The 18,617-nt window shown below is 43.9% G+C and overlaps 2 protein-coding genes and 1 pseudogene across 3 annotated transcripts in view; 1 reads left to right on the top strand and 2 right to left on the bottom strand.

Moving 5' to 3' along the window:
* The window catches only part of ATP6V0D1 (ATPase H+ transporting V0 subunit d1), a 41,335-nt gene extending 33,353 nt beyond the window's left edge, over positions 1-7,982 (bottom strand). For both annotated transcript variants that reach the window (XM_039888989.1, XM_039888990.1), the window contains exon 1: positions 7,748-7,982. In XM_039888989.1, the coding sequence (XP_039744923.1) occupies positions 7,748-7,877 (130 nt within the window). In that variant the 5' untranslated portion in view covers positions 7,878-7,982. The remainder of the gene's footprint in view (positions 1-7,747) is intronic.
* Positions 343-451, top strand: LOC120581071 (uncharacterized; annotated as a pseudogene).
* Positions 7,983-8,458: 476 nt separating the features above from the next.
* The window catches only part of AGRP (agouti related neuropeptide), a 33,863-nt gene continuing 23,704 nt past the window's right edge, over positions 8,459-18,617 (bottom strand). The window contains exons 2-6 of the mRNA XM_039888992.1: positions 12,342-13,617; positions 11,091-11,250; positions 9,421-9,553; positions 9,178-9,263; positions 8,459-8,974 (exon numbers count right to left, since the gene is read on the bottom strand). Of these exons, the coding sequence (XP_039744926.1) occupies positions 8,792-8,974; positions 9,178-9,263; positions 9,421-9,550 (399 nt within the window). The 5' untranslated portion in view covers positions 9,551-9,553; positions 11,091-11,250; positions 12,342-13,617 and the 3' untranslated portion in view covers positions 8,459-8,791. The remainder of the gene's footprint in view (positions 8,975-9,177; positions 9,264-9,420; positions 9,554-11,090; positions 11,251-12,341; positions 13,618-18,617) is intronic.

Consider the following 18,617-nt stretch of genomic DNA (forward strand, 5'->3'; position numbering starts at 1 on the left):
TAAAAGGAAAAATAAGAGACAGAACACCTATATATTAAAAGACCTGAGATAACATCAACCAACTGAAATGTGTGGATCATATTCAGATCTTGATTGAATCATATTTGTAAAAATTTGGCAGTGAAATCTGAACACCAAATGGATATTTGATGACATTAACAAGTTATTGTAGATTCTTTTAATAGAGTAATAACAGTATTGTGGTTATTTTTAAAAATTAGTCATGACCCTTTTCAGAGATACTGAAATATTTACAGCTGAAGTGGTATGTTATCTGGGATTTACTTCAAAATAACTTAGAGGAGTTGGGGGATAAATGGAGCTATTATTGAAATAAGATTGATCTACGGCCATGTCACCCTGAACAAGCCTGATCTTGGAAGCTAAGCAGGGTCGGGCCTGGTTAGTATTTGGATGGGAGACCACCTAGGAAGACCAGGTGCTGTAGGCATAAATAATAATGAACAATAAAAATAATAAATAAATTTTAAAAAATAAAAAATAAGGGATTGTAAGATGACAAGGTCCTTGCAATCTGTGAAGTCAACCAAGGGTTGCCTTGCCTAAAAAAAAAAAAGAAACAATATTGATAACTGTTGTAACAAGAATTGATAATTGTTAGGTGATTATTACTTATGGGTTCATTATATTATTCATTCCAATTTATATATGTTTAATAATATCCATAATAAATAGTTTTAAAGAGAACAGAAGGAGGGGAAAATTCTGGAGGGCAGAGCTAGAGCCTCATTCACATCTGAATTCTCTGTATCCAGTCAGACAAATCAATAAAAATGTTTTTAGGCTAAAGCCAGGGTCAAAGCTGAGAGTTCAGGCTCAGAACTAAAGTAATGCCTGAAATACCTGCCTGGCTCTCTTAGGAGGCCAAGGGGATGACGCACAGTTGGCCTTCAGGAAATATTTCTTGAATGAGCAAACGAACACTTGAACATTGAAGTAGCACTATAAATGCTCATCAGGTCTGAAATATATTCACTTAGTCACATCCAATCACCTCAAATTCATCAAGTCTCTGTAGAAGGTGGTGCTCTATACCATCACTACCTCTGCCATCATACCCAGTGTTAAGGAGCCAGGGGATTCCTCTCCTGGTCTCAGTCTGATTTTTTTTTTAAACTGAGGATCTGGGATCCCAGATGATTTGTATGTACTCTCATCCTCCACACTCTGCCACCCAGGGCTCCTCTTGGTCACTGATTGGGCCAACTATTTCTGCTCTCACTACTGGTCTCTCTGCCTGAGCCTTGAATGCTTTTCCTCCCACCCCCATCCCAGCTCTCTGCATGGCTGGCTCATCACTGTTCACATCTCAGCTCAAATATCCTTTAACCAGCCACATTCTCTAAAAAAAGGTCCCTTGTGATTCTCTATTACTTCACCACTGTACCTTTCACTGGTATCACCCCCATGTAATTATATATAGTATTTAGTTTAAAATAACAATAACAGCAGCTAACACACTGACTCAGCACTTATCATGTGCCAAATTCATACTAAGTGCTTTACACGGATTATCTTGTTTAACCTTCATAACCACCCCACCAGATAGATGCCACTATTATTATCACTTTACAGATGATGAAACTCAAGACAGAGAGGTTACTTGGTCACAAAGCCATGAAGTAGTAAGCTCACATTTGTAACTGCTATGCTACACTGATCTCGTAATGTCTTCCTTCCCCACTGACCTCCACTCCTAGACTATGAAGGTCAAGAGAACATCATTCACCCAAAATAAATAAAACCAGAAATAAAAGTGGAGAAATGACAACTGACACCACAGAAGTACAAAGGATTATAAGAAAATACTATGAACAAACATACAATCTTTTAAGATTGAATCAAGAAGAAATTGATATTCTGAACAGACCAATAACTACCAACGAAATCAAATCAGTAATCAAAAAACTCCCAATAGATAAGTCTTGGACCAGATGACCTCACAGTTGAATTTTACCAAATGTTCAAAGAATTAACACTATCCTTCTCAAACTATTCCAAAAAAAAAAAAAAAAAACTGAAGAGGAAGGAAAGGTCTCAACCTCATTTTACAAAGCCAGTTTTACCCTGACTTCAAAACCAGACAAAGACATTATGAAAAAATATATAAGGGTCAATATCCTTGATAAACATAGATGCAAAAATCCTCAACAAAATATTAGCAAACTGAATTCATTAATACATTAAAAAAGATCACACACCATAATCAAGTGGGATTTCTTCCTGGGATTCAGGTTGGTACGATACCACAACTCAATTAATGTGATACACTACATAAACAAAAGGTAGGATAAATATCATATGATCATATCAACAAAGACAGAAAAAGCATCTGACAAAATCCAGCACCCATTTATGATAAAAACTCTCAACAAAGAAAGAACAGAGAGAAAATACTGCAACATAATAAGAGCCACATCTGACTAACCCACAGCTAAAATGCTTTTAATTTTTAATACTCAAGGATGAAAAGCTAAAAGCATTCTCCTTAAGATCAGAAATAAGACAAGAAAGTCCACTTATACCACTTCTATTCAACACAGTATTAGAAGTCCTAGCCACAGCAATCAGACAAGAAATAAAAGGCATCCTAATTGCAAAGAAAGAAGTAAAACTGTCATTATTTGGAGATGACAGGATACTATATAGAGAAAATCCTAAAAAATCCACCAAAAAGCTATTAGAACTGATACATGAATTCAGTAAAATAGCAGGACGCAAAATTAATATTCAGAAATCGGCTGCAGTTTTATACCAATAATGAACTACCAGAAAGAGAAATTTAAAAAACAACCCCATTTACAGTTGCATAAAAAACAAAAAACAAAAAACACCTAGGAATATATTTAACCAAGAAAGTAAAAGACCTGTACTCAGAAAATTATAAGGCACTGAAGAAATTGAAGTAGATACAAATAAATAAAAGCGTATACCATGCTCATGGATAGGAAGAATTAATATCATTAAAATGTACATACTATCCAAAGCAATCTACATATTCAATGCAATCCCTATCAAAATAGCAATGGCATTTTTCACAGAACTGGAACAAATAACCCTAAAATTTATATGAAGCCACAAAAGACTCCAAATAGCCAACGCAAACACCAGAAAGAACAAAACTGGAAGTATCATGCTACCTGATATCAAACTATACTACGAAGCTATAGTAATCAAAATAGCATAGTACTGGGATGGAAACAGACATGTAGATTAACGGAAGAGAATAGAGAGCCCAGAAATAAACTCACACCTATATGGTCAATTAACCTATGACAAAGGAGGTAAAAATATACGATGGGGTAAAGACAGTCTCTTCAATAAATGGTGTTGGGAAAACTGAACGGATAAATGCAAAAAAAAAAAGAAACTAGATCACTTTCTTATACCATACAAGAATAAACTCAAAATGGTTTAAAGATTTAAATGTAAGACCAGAAACCATAAAACTCCTATTGGAAAACATAGGCAGTAAACTCTCTTGACGTTGCTCCAAGTAATATTTTTTTGTTATGTCTCTTCCAGCAAGAGAAACGAGAAAAAATAAACAAGTTGGTCTACATCAAACTAAAAAGTTTTGCAAGCAAAGGAAACCATAAACAAAACGAAAAGACAACCTACTGAGTGGGAGAAGATATTTGCCAATGATACAACAGATAAAGGATTAATATCCAAAATATATAAGGAACTCATACAACTTAACACCAAAAAGACAAACAATCTGATTTAAAAATGGGCGGAGGACCTGAATAGACATTTCTCCAAAAAGGATACACAGCTGGACAATGGACATATGAAAAGATGCTCAACATCACTCATCATCAGAGAAATGCAAATTAAAACCACAATATCACCTCACACCTGTCAGAATGGCCATTATCAAAAAAAAAAAAAATCAACAAACAACAAGTGTTGGAGAGGACGTGGCAAAAAGGGAACCCTCATGTACTGCTGGTGAGATTGTAAATTGGTGCAGTCACTATAGAAAATAGCGTGGAGGTTCCTCAAAAAATTAAAAATAGAACTACTATATGACCCAGCAATCCTACTTCTGGGTAATTTATCTGAAGAAATCCGAAACACTAATTTGAAAAGATATGTTCACTGCGGCATTATTTACGATAGCCAAGACATGGCAGCAACGTAAGTATCTATTCACAGATGTTTGGATAAAGATGTAGTACATTTAACAATGGAATACTACTCGGCCGTAAAAAAATAATGAAATTTTACATTTTGCGACAATGTGGATGGACCTAGAGGGTATTACAGTATGTGAAATAATAAGACAACCAAATACTATATGATTCCACTTATATATGGAATCTAAAGAACAAAATATATGAACAAACAAAACAGAAACAGACTCATACATACAGAGAATAAATTGATGGCTGTCCGAAGGGAGGGAGATTGGCAGCTGGGTGAAAAAGGTGAAGGGATTAAGATGTACAAATTGGTAGTTACAAAATAGTCGTAGGGATGTAAAATACAATATAGGGAATATAGTCAAAATATTGTGATAACTTTGTATGGTGCCAGGTGAGCACTAGACATTAGAGTGGGGGAGGATCACTTTCTAAGTTATATAAATATCTAACCACTATGCTGTACACCTGAAACTAATAAAATATTGAATGTCAGTCGTAGTTGGAAAAAAACACATTATACATTTCTTATCTGCATTTTGTTTCCTTACATACCACAGTATTTTACATGCTAATAAAAAACTAAAATGCTATTTTAATTATTGTATTAATTATATGGCTAATTATATGGCTACTTAATTGATCTATTATTTATTTAGATGGTTTCTAATATTTAGTTGTATAAACAGCTTTTTACCTTGAAAAAAAAGGAGAACCTCATTCAACAAAGTATCTCAGTTCTTATCGCATAAAATAGGTGTAAGTATATGTTGAATGAATGAAAACATTCAAAGTAATACTGTATGTTTTTTGTACATCTCTGACCCACTCCCTCATCCCCACAAGTCTCTAACACAGGACCCAGCTCCCAGAAGGTACTCAACACATCCAGAAACACTCAGAGCTACAAAGAGCTTTTGTGACCATCCAGCTTTTCTGCCCCCTCAGCTCACCAAAGGAGGTAGGACCTCTTCAGGTTCTTTCTCCTACCTCGGAGAAGAGACAATCAAGCAAGATGGACAATGGAGGACATATGGGCTTCAGAGGTGCTAAGAGACCAAATTCTAGCAGAAAAGGTCAGCAGCAGATGCCCTTCTGGAATGGAATCCAGGGAGGAAGGCTAGAGTGTGGTGGAGGGTCTATACTTATCTTACCTTACAGAACAAATAAACACCCTCTGCACAATGCAATGCATCTTCTGAGAAATGTCAAAACACCTGAAACGTGTTCTTTGGAAACCTCATCACCTTAATACATACCTACAGATACCCACTAAGCACCACAGGTTTCCTTGGTGTCCCCTTCTTCTTGGGATGGGGAGGCAAAAACATCCAACAACAAAGGCCTGGAGGCCAGGCCTCTGGTGTCACCTTCAGAAGGCTTTCTTGTAGAGGACAAATGGGGTTTCTGATCACTTCTTCCTGCTCTGGTTACCACAAGCCCCTGAACATTCTGAGCATCTCCATGTTCCCAGCATCCTAAACTCTGTATCAAGAAACTTTTAGGAAAGCAGCACAAACAAACAAGAGCTATGACTGGGTAGAGAGGACAGTGTTCTAGCCTAGCATGGCCACAAAGAGGTTCTAAGGCAGGGTGCTACTGGGGCTGGGCCTTGAAAGATGGAAATCACTGGGTTTCATGGGGACAGAAGGAAACAGAGAGAATGGCAGGTGCAAATTATACTGACAACAAGAGCTAACATTTACCCAGTGCTTATTCTGCCATTGGTGCTGGGCTGTTTTACATGTAAAATTTTGCTGACATCTCACAACCTTCTGAAAGTAGTACTATTAATATACTAGATGAAGAACCCAAGGTCCAGAGGTGTTAAATAATTTGTCTTAGGTAATCCAGTAATTGGCAGGGATGGGATTCAAACTCGGATTTGTCTAATTTCAAAGAACGGCCACACTATGTGCACCAAAAGCCGGGGGCATGGCTTGTGTGAGGGAAAGGAGTATGTGTGAAAGAGCAAGAGAATCTCTTAATGTCATGTTAAAGGTCTGTATAGTGATCCACAGGGTTCCATGTCCCGAGCAGTGTTGTAGGAAGAATAGCCTAACATGTTTATGAAGGATGATGTAGAGTCTGCTGAGAAGATGGGAACCCTGTGGCCACAGAAGCTTGGCTTAGGGGCGGCGGGTAGGGGTGGTGGTGGCAAGTAAGGAGGAGGCAGCAGCAGGAATGAGGAAAGTCTAGAAAAGAAACAAGTTTACCAAATGCCAGTTTACAATCAATGGAGTTCACCTTCGGATTTAAGCAAAGAACTTTCTTCCATCCTAGTCAGTCCACAAAACTCACACTAAGTGCCAACTGTTTGCCAGGCTCTGCTCCAGACAGCCTCTCTCTTGTTTCTTCTCCTTTCCTCACAGTGAGGACAATGGGTTGCTGGTAGGCTCCTACAACCCAACACCCTAATTGTTCTCCTCTCCTTCTCCACCTCCACTCCCATAAGCAAGGTGAACAACCTTTTTTGCACATTTATGTTAAAACCATAAAGTCCACAGTTGTATTTTAATTTCAATAAGTATTAAAATTTAAAGATATGTATTTCCACATTACTGGTTTCGTTTGCAAAGAAAACAATAACTGATTTTTAAAATTGAGCTCACTTTTAATCTCAAGTTTTTGATTTGAAAATTTTCTCCAGAGTGAATCATCTAGTTATCTTCCCCCACGGTTATCTACCATGAGACTAGTTCAAGAGTATCACTGGGGGGTCAGGGATGGGGACTCACAACCCAGTCACTGTGCCCTTCATTATCACCTGGGGGAGGAGTCGAAGACTAGAATCAGGGACATCGCTAATGAAGTAAATTTGATGCAGCTGTGTCTCGGGGGGGTCCACCCCACTTTAAAGCTGTGTGTGCTCGAGGAAAAAAGGGAACTCAGCTTCTCACAATTCTTGTGCTAAGACACCCTGTCCCAACAGGCATCCTTCTGAGAGGGTGGGACTTATTGGCCAAATACTTGTGTATGAACTTGCAGACTTGTAGGGCCACATCTCAACCACTGCCTTCAAGAAGACTCTGCTCGGCCAGTGGTTTCTCAATGGGAGAAAACTCTTAACTAAGCAGGCTCAGCAATTCCCCAGGAAGGCTCACCCCGCGGCCAACGTGAAGACACAATGGTCCCTAACGCCTTGGTGTATGTGTTATAAGGGAAATGGGACTTTTCCGCTTAGTTCCCCCAAGCGTTGCCACGGGACAGCTCACTCTGGCTACGTCAGAGTAAAGAGACTTTATGGGCACATCTCACACCAACCACTCCTGAAAGACCCTCTTTTCTAAACTACGCGGTGGGTATAGGGGGGTATAGGGGGGAAGAGGTGGCCCCAGCAGAAGCGAACCACTGAGGTTCTTAAAGCCTTGTTTTCGTTTGGGCCTGAGCCGAGTAGCAGCTAGAGGTAGTTCCCCTTCCCGCGCACCCGCCATCGGCCCCTAAGTTCTCAGCGAGGCCTCTCCGGCGCTTCGAGAACGCCCGCCTTCGGCTTCCTAGGCCAGACCTCGGAACCCGCAGGCCCGGGCCAGCCTCCTTGCCCGCCTTTCAAGGCCCGGCATCCCGGCCCCGCGGCTCACCCTCGAGCGTCTCGCACTGCACCAAATTGAGGTAGTCGGCTTGGCTGAGCACACCAGCCTTTAGGCCGCGCACCAGTCCCTCCAAGTAGCCATTGTCCACGTTGAAGTAAAGCTCCGGGAAGAACGACATGGCTGCGGCGGGGCCGGCGGGACCAGAGAACCCCAACCCGCAGGCACGCAGCGCAATTCCAAAACCAGCTGACTCGGCGCCGGCTACGGACTGTCAAGCACGTCAGGTGACGCGCAAGCGCCTCACGTGACCATAATGGGGCGGAGCTCTGAGCCGTACCCGGCTTCCGCTTGGTTTCCGGCGCTAGCGTTGCGCAGGTGTCGGCTAGGACGGCCCTCTGGCGCCTGCGCGCTGAGGGGATGAGAGCCTCCCGCTCCTGGCTGGAGCGGCTTGGAGCGGCTTAGAGCGTTTGAGGTTGGCCGCGTGGTGGCGCCCGTGGCCGCGGGAATTGGATTGGGCCCTCTAACTTTCCCAAGTCTAGTGCATCTGGCACTGTGGGGCATGCGGAGTATAGACTAGCTTTCCCAGGTCTAGTGCATCTGGCACTGTGGAGGCGTGCGGAGTATTTATGTTTGGAGATATTCCAGACTGTTGCATCAGCTTTCTCTTGAGTAGAACTGAGGTACGGTAAGGGGAGGGCTTCCCTGGGGGTCACATGTCGAATTAGCTGCAAGCAGCCCCTGGAGCTTAATGCTTGGTCGCCAGCCAGGAGTTACAGCCCCTGTCTCGTGCTGCGCCCACCCTTCTGCGCATTTACTGTGCAACATAATGCGAAGGCTGGAGCCCGGCTCTCCTTTGCTTACCCCAACGGCACCTGGCGCCCTAAGAGCGTACTTGTAAGTAACTCAGATGATGACGTAACACAGGCCCTGGGGTAGGGGTGTGTGTGTGGTTTCTAGGCTCTGCGGCATCCCCATCCCTGCCCTGACCTTCCTCCTCCGACAGCCACGTTCGAAATAATGCCACAGCCTCAGGGTTGGTCCCAAACTTTATTCACGCCTCCCTATTCCAGCCTCGACTCTGACGTCGGCCACCTAGGTTCGGCTGCAGGGGTTCATGGCAGTACCCAGCTTGCGGCAGTAGCAGAAGGCGTTGAAGAAGCGGCAGTAGCACGTGGCGCATGGGTCACAGCACGGTACCTGGTGTCCCAGACAGGACTCGTGCAGCCGTACACAGCGACGCGGGGAGCGTGGTTCGCGTCCTTCTGGATCTAGCACCTGCAGGGATGCAGGAGCATGGGTCTCCAAAGGCAGATCTAGGGACCTCACCTGCCCCGATCCAAGTGGGATGGCAGTGGAACATGAGGAAGGATGGTGTGCAGTGACCCCCCAGGTAAGGGGGTCACTAAGTGGAGAGTGGGGATGATGCCTAATATCCCCTCCCAAGGCCTGTGGCCTCACCCCTTTCCCTGAGCAGTTACCTCTGCCAAGTCCTTGGCCTCCTGCAGCAGAGCTTCTTCCGCCTGTTCTGCAGTTGTCCTTTTCAGCCCAGGCCTCAGACCCAGGCCTGGGACAGATGATGTGAGAGCAGAACCCCCCCATGCACAAAACACCCACCTCCCAGGCCTAGGATTGGGAAGGGGGAAGGAGGGTGCATACCAGGCAAAATAATTTGTGACCAGAGGGTGTCTAGACCACTCAGACCCACCCTTGCCCACACTGACCTGGCAACTCTGGGATCGGGGCCTGGTCAGGCCTTCTGATGCCCTCTAGGGGGGCCAAGCCCATCTGGGCCCCCTGCATGGCAGGCAGTGCCAGCAGCAGAGCACAGCACAGCAACACTGCAGTCAGCATGGCCTGGCTCAGCAGGAAGACCAACCACTTAGTCCTTCTTCATCCTTGGAGGACCTTTAAGTTACCCTACCCCAGAGAGAGGCCCCCAGACAGCAGGAGTCTCTGCCCAACTTGAGGACTTACCTCTGCTTGCTGGATCCTTGCCCCAAGAGTTCCTGACCACCCTGTGCCCTCAGCTTATATGGCAGGGTCTAATGAAAGGCCCACACGTGACTGCGCCCTGCAGCCAGGGCATGAGGGGCCCTCCCCAGAGGGGCGAGTTACAGCTCAAGCCTCTCTCCCTGGAACCTGAGCTTTTAAGTGCTGTACAAGAGGGTGCCCATCTCCAATTGTGGGTGAGGTCTCTAGGAGTCAATCAAAGTTTGGGAACAAGATGGGGTGCTGAGGGCCTCCAAATTTCTACAGGACAGGGACCTGGGGGTAGGCAGGCTGGAGCCATTAGCAGTAACAAGGCAGGCAGCGCTGACAGCTTAATTTAATTTGTGACCCCGGAGATGCTCACTCAGACACTACATGGCATGTTGTTTGCTTTGCTTCCAGGAACTTGGGTCAAGGGCATTGAAGGGGGTGATGTGCCAGTGGCCAGAGGGGTGAGGGTGGGGTATAGACCTAGACATTGGATGTTTTGGTGGGGAAAGGGAAGGGGAGAAGCCTACCTAGCCAAAACCAGACCCTCCTGCTTTCATCCCTGGCCCTGCCTCCCCTCTGCTTTCTCCCGCCAGACTCTCTAAGACCCCCACCTCTTCTGCCCCCAAACCCCTTTCTGCCTAGGGTTCCTGGAAGCCAAGGAAGCAGAACGGACTGTTCTCTGGGTAGGCAAATAGCTTCAAAGTAAAAAGCTTTCAGGCCGCCTGTCTCATTAGTGCTAATGGCTGCTCCCTTCCTCCCTGTGTTATCAGAGTTCTGCCCACGCCTGGTCTCATCAGCACAATGCTGGGGTGAATCAGACTGCCCTTTCGCGGAGATGCTAAGACACACAGGACCCCTGCCTTCCCTCACCACTCTGGAGGGCAATTTATCACACATTTGCCCATCAGGAAAAAGGATGCAGGCTGAATCAGCTTCAAGGCCTCAATGTACAAACTGGGCTGGCCCAAGGCAGCAGGAGGAGGATGAAGGGGCTGTTTGTAGCCCAGGTTTACACAAGCTATTGTGAAGAAGTCCTCCCAGCAGCAAGCAGAAACCATAGGTTGTCATTTGGCAGCCTTTGGCCTGGTGTCAGCACCAGCAATTGGTGTTGGGGTGCAGGTTGCATGGGAAGAAGGCGTTCTGCAGAGGATGGGCCTGTGACAACTTCTTCTGCAGATGGGCACTGATGTCTGTTCTGGGATCAGGCTGGCATTGGATTTTATTTGTGGTTGGCTCAGGGTAACAGTCCTAGGAGCTCAGAGGGTCACATACTATTGCGGGGGGAGGAGGCAGGGTAATCTGGGAAAGCCTCTCTGAGGATGTGGTCCCTGAATGATCGGCAAAGGGCTAGTCCCCATTTCTCCCCTAAGAATGTTACTGGCTGTCTTTGTGACTCTGTCAGAAAGCTAACCTGTTGTCAAGGCCTCCCCGACAGCTGACATTGACTTTTCTCTTCCAGAGGCTGTAGCTGGGCCTAGTGGCCCATCCCAGGACTTCCTCTTCTCAGAGTGGTGCAGGGTGAAGGTATTAGGCACCCAGGTGTGCTCCCGTCCTGGTGGGGCCACTTGGAGCTAGAAAGGGCAGTACAGCAAATATACCTGAGACATGTTTTCCAAATCCTTGTGCCCTGGCCCCATCCTTAGAGATTCTGGCTGAAGAAATGGTGGTGGCAAGCAGGGACTGCATGTGGATTTTGGAAAGGGCAAATTGAGGTGGGGGCTCTGGGCACTGGCTGGGCCTGGTTAGCACCCATGCTGAGGGCAGCTCTTCATACTCTGGGCCAAGGCTCCCTCCCACCCAGGCACTCAGTGGCTTTGCTCACCTACAGAGCAGTGGCTGTCTTTACCTAGGTATGCGCACACAAGTGTATCAGCCCATGAACAGTGATGGACAAAGGCTGAGGCACTCATGGGCAGCCCAGGTCCCTGCTCAGATCCAATAGGGGAGACAATCAAGAAAACCAACCATCAGAACACAGTGAGATAATCAGAGAAATATAAACATTGAATATTTGATAATACTAAGGAATAATTGTTAATATTTTAGTGGTGATAATGGTATAATGGTTATGCTTTTCTTCTAAATAAAGGACTCGTCTTTTAGAGAAATATAAGTAAATACTGATAAAATGATAGCATTCTGGAATTCACTACAAAATAATCCAGGTCGGGGGGGATAGTGGTAGGTAATACAGATGAAACAAAATTGTGCATGAGTTGGTAATTGTTACAACTGGATGATGGGTACATGGACTTCATTATCTTAGTACTGCTACTTTTGTTTATGTTAGAAATTTTCCATAATGAAAATTAAAAACAAAATAAATTTTTTAAAAATGCAGTGAGAAAGTTTTTTGATAAAAGAATGTCGCAGGGGCATGTGACACCAGGATAGACACCTACCCCAGGTGAGGGAAAGGGCAGGAAGTTTGCTAGGGAAGGCTTCCTGGGGGAGGAAACTTTTACTCAGTCATGAAGCTTGAGTAGGAGTTGGGAGGATGCCAGGCAAGGGACAGTGTACATTTCCTGGACCCATAACTGGCACACGGTCTATCAAGCTGCCTAATTACACAACTTAACACCAACACAGGCTCTGCCCCAAGCCTGGCTCCTGCTCAAAGGGCCCCAGCCTGATAAACAGTCTGTAGACTCTTTTCTCTCACCTGGGATCAGGGAGTCAGATACTCCCAAAGTTAATTCAGTCCATGAGTCGGTCAGCAAACATCTCTAGCCACCTTCATGTTGTCCAGCTGCTCTGAATGTGCACAGGCTCAGATCATAGCAGCACTCATGCAACCCATAAACCGAAGTAGAGGCCAAAGAAGGAAATCAACATTTGTTTATGCCTTTTCCCACCCCACCCTTTTTATGCCCTCCAGCAGGTGTCACCCACCTCCTGCCACCACTGAATTGGCCCAAAACATGGACTATGGGTTTCTCATCATAGCTCTATCTATATATCTATATCTATATCTGTAAGTGAATTTTCCATTGGCTTATCAAATTAGTTTTTACAAATAACTAATCTTTGGCTTGATTTATCAGTTTTGTTACAGTTAAGTTTCTTTCACTTTCTAATTTCCTTGAGTTTGTCAATCCTTAACATTTATCTTTCAATGAACATAGTTGCCTACCTCCAGTATTCTATAAAAGTCCCCTCCTTGGGACCCCATTTCATCTGCTAATGAGTACAAACATTGTATGGTGATTTTACTGGTCAAGAACTGACCTGATGTTCCCAGGACAATGCTTGTTAGCAAAAGGACCTTCAGAAATGTGTGGCATGATCTGGGTGGAGGATTTGGGAGACCTGGGGGGATGCAGAGCCTAATTCATGAGGCTGGGGACCCCGAACATTAGGGACCCTGGCTTCAGGGGAGAAAGGGGAGAGCGTGAATGCTCTGTGCCAGAGACCAAGTATGAAGACCAGGAAGAGTGCTTGAAACTCTCCTTCTGCTGCTCTTTTTCCTCCTACAAAGTAGTACTTACCCCAAGGGCACTGTTCCTGATTTATCAAACAGGTGGTGGGTGTGGCATCAGAGCCATAAGCACCCACTGGCTCTCCCAGTCCAGCTTCATTCTGAAACCCAGGACTCCACCCAGTACACTGCCCCTGCTGCTCGTCTGTGGGAATTCTAAAAGGCAGAGTACCCTAAGTAATCAGGGAAGGGAAGCAGGATAGATGGGGGTTATTTCTGGCTGGTGTTGTGAGCCCTCAGCCATAGAGGAAATGATTCTCAACCTAGAAATTGTCCTTTCTGCTAGAGTCCCAGGAGCTCTCCAACATGCTCACCTCTGTCACTCAAGTTTTGTGCAGGTAAGAACAGAGGCACTCTGCAGGAACTCTGGACATAGGCAAAGAGATGCTGCCTAGGGCCCTGGGCACAGGGGTGAGTCTGTGTCTGTCTTTTGACAAGTTCAAGGTGAGCTCAGAATTAGCTGGAGAGAGTAGAGAGAGCTGCTGTGGCTCCCAGGGTTCTCTGGACTCTCTTCCTTCTGCTTTTACCACTTCTCATTCTGTATGCCTCCGGCTGCAGGCCTAGGAGGTAGAGGTATGGGAGCTGGGAGGGGGTTGAGTCCCATCGGGGAGCAATCATCTGGGGACATTTGATGGGAAGGATAACCTTCCAACTTAAACCAGCCCCCTGGGACATGGCTATCACCCAGGCACCAAGCCCCAGCCCAGTGTGGAAGGAGGAGCTCACAGCATGCACCCTCCACCACCACCACCAGCAGCCCCACTGGCCATTTCCCAGCTTTGCCCCTGTAGGCCCTGCATGAACTGTCCACCAAGCCCTGGGTAGGGGTCCTCCTCCCAACTCTGGCCAAAGCCAGACTTTGTGTCAGGGTCTGGCATACAGGCAAGTTTTCCTACTTGGCTCATCCCTTTACCTGCTACATGTTTATCCAGTGCTCCACAGCAAGACCCCCATCCCACTTAACTCTCAGCAGAACATTGAACTAAACTTTATCATCCCCATTTTAAAGATCAGGAAATTGAGGCTTAGAGATTAGAGGTTAAGTGATTTAACTCTGATCACTCAGCTAGGAAGGGGCTAGCTTGCTTTCCTTTCTTCCTCCTATGACCCGGGGCATGTTTTAGAGCTGGAGAAGGTTGTGGGGTGGGGGGGCGGTGCATACACAAGCTTGTATAAGCTGACGCCAATGGCGCCAATGGTGGACAGGGTCATCACCTACCTATAGAGCTCCCAAGGGGCTGCATATAAATAAGCAAGCGGCTGCTCCATCCACCCTCAGCTCAGCCCCATGAGGCTGTGGGCTGAGTTGGCTGCCAGAACTGTGCTAAGTGTCCTTATGCTCTCAGACACATTTCTAAATAATCCATGAATCAAGAAATCACAAGGGAAACCAGAAAATGTTTCAAAGTGAATGAAAATTAAATACAATATATCAAAAGTTATGGAATGCAGCTAAAGGAATACAAATATTTAAGTGTATATATTATAAAAGAAGAATGGTTGAAAAATAAATTATGTAAGCTTCTTTAAGTGGGAGAAAGATATTTTCAATAGTGTTGGAGCAAGTGACTGTTTTACCTGTACCTTGCAGCCTTCACAAAAATTAATTAGAGATAGATCAGGAACATAATTCGAAGGTAAAACAATAAAGCTTCTAGAAAAAACAAAATATCTTCATAACACTGGAGTAGGCAAATATTTCTTAAACAAGACACAGGAAGTATTAACCATAAAAGTTTAAACTATTTAAGAACTTCTAGTCGTTAATTAAAGATAAGAAAGTGAAAAGCTGCAAACTGGGAAAAGAATAATGCAATATGTATACTCAAAAAAGGACTCATGCAGAATAAAGAATATCAAAATCATTAAGGAAAAAGGACTTGAACAGGCCCTTCATGAAAGAGGATTTCCAAATGGCCAATAAGTATGTGGAAAGATGTTCAATATCACTAGAGAAATTTAATCCATAGAGATATGTGAATTAAAACCATAATGAGATACTATAAACTGACTAGATTGGTTAAAATTAAAAAGATTGACAATCCCAAGTGTGGATGAGGAAGTAACTAAAACTGGCAAGAGGTAAATTGGAAAACTGTATTATTTACTGTAACTACTACACCTGATTTTTCATGGGTACAAACCCAAGAAAACTCAGTGCAGTATCTACTAAAAGGTATGTATAGAATGTTCTCATCAACTTTATTCATAATAACTAAAAACTAGATACAATTCAAATACCTACCAAATGGATAAATAATGATTTATTCATACAACTAGAAACTAAAAAAAAAAATTTAATGTATGAACTGCTGTACACAACGACATGAGTAAATCTCACAGACATCATATTGAATGAAAGATATCAACCACAGAATAGTAAATATGGTATGGTTCCATTTATATGATGTTCCAAATCAGGCAAAACTATAATAAATGGTAATAGAATGCTACATAGTGGTTAGCTCTGAGGGCATTATTGACTGAGGGAGGGAAATAAGGAAGACTTCTGCAGTGCTGGAAATGTCTTATACAGTAGTCTCCCCTTATCCAAAGTTTCACTTTCTGGGGGTTTAGTTACCCATGGTCAACCATGGTCCAAAATTATTAAATGGAAAATTCCAGAAATAAACAATTCATAAGTTGAAACTGCACACCATGCTGAGTAACATGATGAAATCTCATGCTATCCTGCTTTATTCTGCCCAGGATGTGAATCATCCCTTCGTCCAGGGTAGCCATGCTGAAGAGCTCCCTGCCCATTAGTCACTTAGTAGCTGACTCAGTATGGCAGTGCTCTTATCCAGGTTAACTCTTATTTTACTTAATGATGGCCCCAAAGCACAAGAGTAGTGATGCTGGCAAATCAGAGAAGCCATAAATTGCTTCTTTTAAAGTGAAAGGTGAGAACAGTACAATATTTTGAGAAAGAGAGACCACATTCACATAACTTTTATTACAGTATATCATTATAATTATTAATTATTATTGTTAATCTTACTGTGCCTAATTTATAAATTAAACTTTATCATAAATATGTATGTATAGGAAAAAAACTATCTATAGCAGTGGTCCCCAACCTTTTTGGCACCAGGGACAGGTGGTCCTATGGGAATCTAATGCCTGATGATCTGAGGTAGAGCTGAGGCGATGATGCTAGCATTGGGGAGTGGCTGCAAATACAGATACAGCTTCGCTTGCTCACCCACTACTCACCTCTTGCTGTGTAGTACTGATCTGCAGCCCAGGGGTTATGGACTCCTGATATATAGGGTTTGGTACTATCCATGGTTTCAGACATCGACTGGGGTCTTAGAACATACCCACCATGAATAAGAGGTAACTACTGTATCTTGATCTTGGTGGTAGTTACATGGGTTTCCTTTTCATTGTCAGGATCTTCCCTGACTTTGAACTTTGGCATGACTCTTACTCATACTCAAACCTTTCTCATTGCACCTCTCCTCAAAGCAACCCCTGTGTCCTTTGACAAGAGTTCTTCAGACAATAGACCCAAAATCACCTTTGCGGTGGTAGCAATGGGTGCCAAGAGAAAAACGGTACCTACTGTCTGAGTCAGTGGCATTGAAAATGGTCATTTCTTTAGCTTGCTGTCCTTATATGTGTTTGTCTGTCTCTTGTGACACTCATTGTTCTCCCTGTCCCTGGAATTTGTCTTCAAGCTGTTGACTTCTGGAATTCGCAGACTTCACAATGCGGTACTTTTTTGTCTGTGGGTTATTTCTCCAAAGGAAAAGGCAATAATTTCCTAAAAACCATATGAATGCGAAGAAAAGCAGTATGTTTTTGTTTTTTTATAGCGCATAATAAAAATAGCATTATGCGCTATAAAAACAAACACGGTATCTGTGAGATGATGTCAGTTGTAATGAACGGAAAGCTTGATTTAAACTGCCTTAAATTATGAAAATAATTTATTGGCTCATATAATTGGAAAATCCAGAAGTAGGACGGGTTTCAGATGAGGTTTCATACAGTACTTCTTGACTTTATAAGCTTAGTGTATGAAACTTGGTGTACGAAACCAGCTGGTTGCCTGTATCCTCATTTGCATCTTTATTGACCAATCAGAGCAGCTCTAAAATGACCAATCAGGATGCACAATTCTGACCAATCAGGCCAGTGCTATTTGGGCCAATCAGACAATGCCGATTTGGATTTCTTATTTGCATAAAAATAGACCAGTCAGGTATGGGGTGGGAACTTTATAAAAGCAAGATTTGTGGCAGTGACCTTTTTTTGACATCAGTAAAGTTGTCTCCTTTTTGTGCATCATTTCCCTTTGCGTTCCTGCCCTGGATGTGAATGTAATGCCTAGAGCTGTAGCAGCCCACTTGTGGCCATGAGGGAAAAGACTTGTGGATGGTCTAACATGCTAAGGATGGTGGACAAGAAAAGTATAATGTCTTTATGATATTGTAAAGCAGTTGTCTCAACCCTGGTCTGCCCACCTCCTGATACCATATTGCATGAGACAGACATGAAACAAATATTTGTTTAAGCTACTGTTAGGTTTCTCTTACTTGCAGCTAAACACATTCTTAACCAATCTCTTCAGTTCTTTACATTTCTGGTCCACTTTTTTTTGTGGTAAATGCTCCCTTCTCAGCCTTGTTCCCCTTCTGAACACAAACTGCCTTCCAGAAGTTTCTGAGGCCTCCTGCTTTTGCACTCACATCTTTAAGTGAGAGTTACCTTTGTCCCAGAATTCCCTGGTCCTGGTTCTGGAAATCCTGCTTGCATGTGCTGAAGGCTGTGGCCAGTTACTCTGATCTGGCTGCTGCCTGATGGTCCTCCCTTGACCTTAGTTGAGCTGTATAGGCCCTGAGCATCCCCAAGGTCAGACTGAGACTTCCACAAAAGTCCTGACCTCCAGAGGCCTTGACCCTGCTGTGGCCTTAGGAGTAGAGTGGGTCACCATTTGCCAAAGTCAGGGCCACAACTTTGCTCTTGGGAGCAAGGTTTAGCTTTTGAGTTAGGCAGGTGTTGACTTTGGGCAAATTTCCAGACAGAAAAAAATGATTTTGGGTGTGGGATCTCATGCTTCCTCAGCACAGTCTTGAAAATCACATACTCAATTGTTTTGTTGCTAGGATAGCAGTCAGGCTGTATTTAAGCAGTCAAGAGAGGGTTTAAGCTTCAGAGGCATCTGGTATCATCACAGTCTTGTTTGAGGTCACATAGCCTGTAAGTGGTAAAGCTGAGAGAGTCAAACCGAGGAGCCTGACACTCCAGAGACCACCCCCAAGTACAACCGCAATGCTGAGACATAATGACACTGGAGAATTATCGTGTTGATGTGTGTGTGTGTGTGTGTGTGTGTGTGTGTGTGTGTGTGTGTGTGCTTTGATTGTATTATAAGCATGCAGGAATATTCTTCAGTTCCACAAAGGAATATACCTTCTCCCATTTTCCCTGAAGCACATGACCCTTTGACCT

The sequence above is a fragment of the Pteropus medius genome, unplaced genomic scaffold (assembly GCF_902729225.1).
Source record: "Pteropus medius unplaced genomic scaffold, Ma_sr-lr_union100, whole genome shotgun sequence".
In the NCBI taxonomy this organism is placed as follows: domain Eukaryota; kingdom Metazoa; phylum Chordata; class Mammalia; order Chiroptera; family Pteropodidae; genus Pteropus; species Pteropus medius.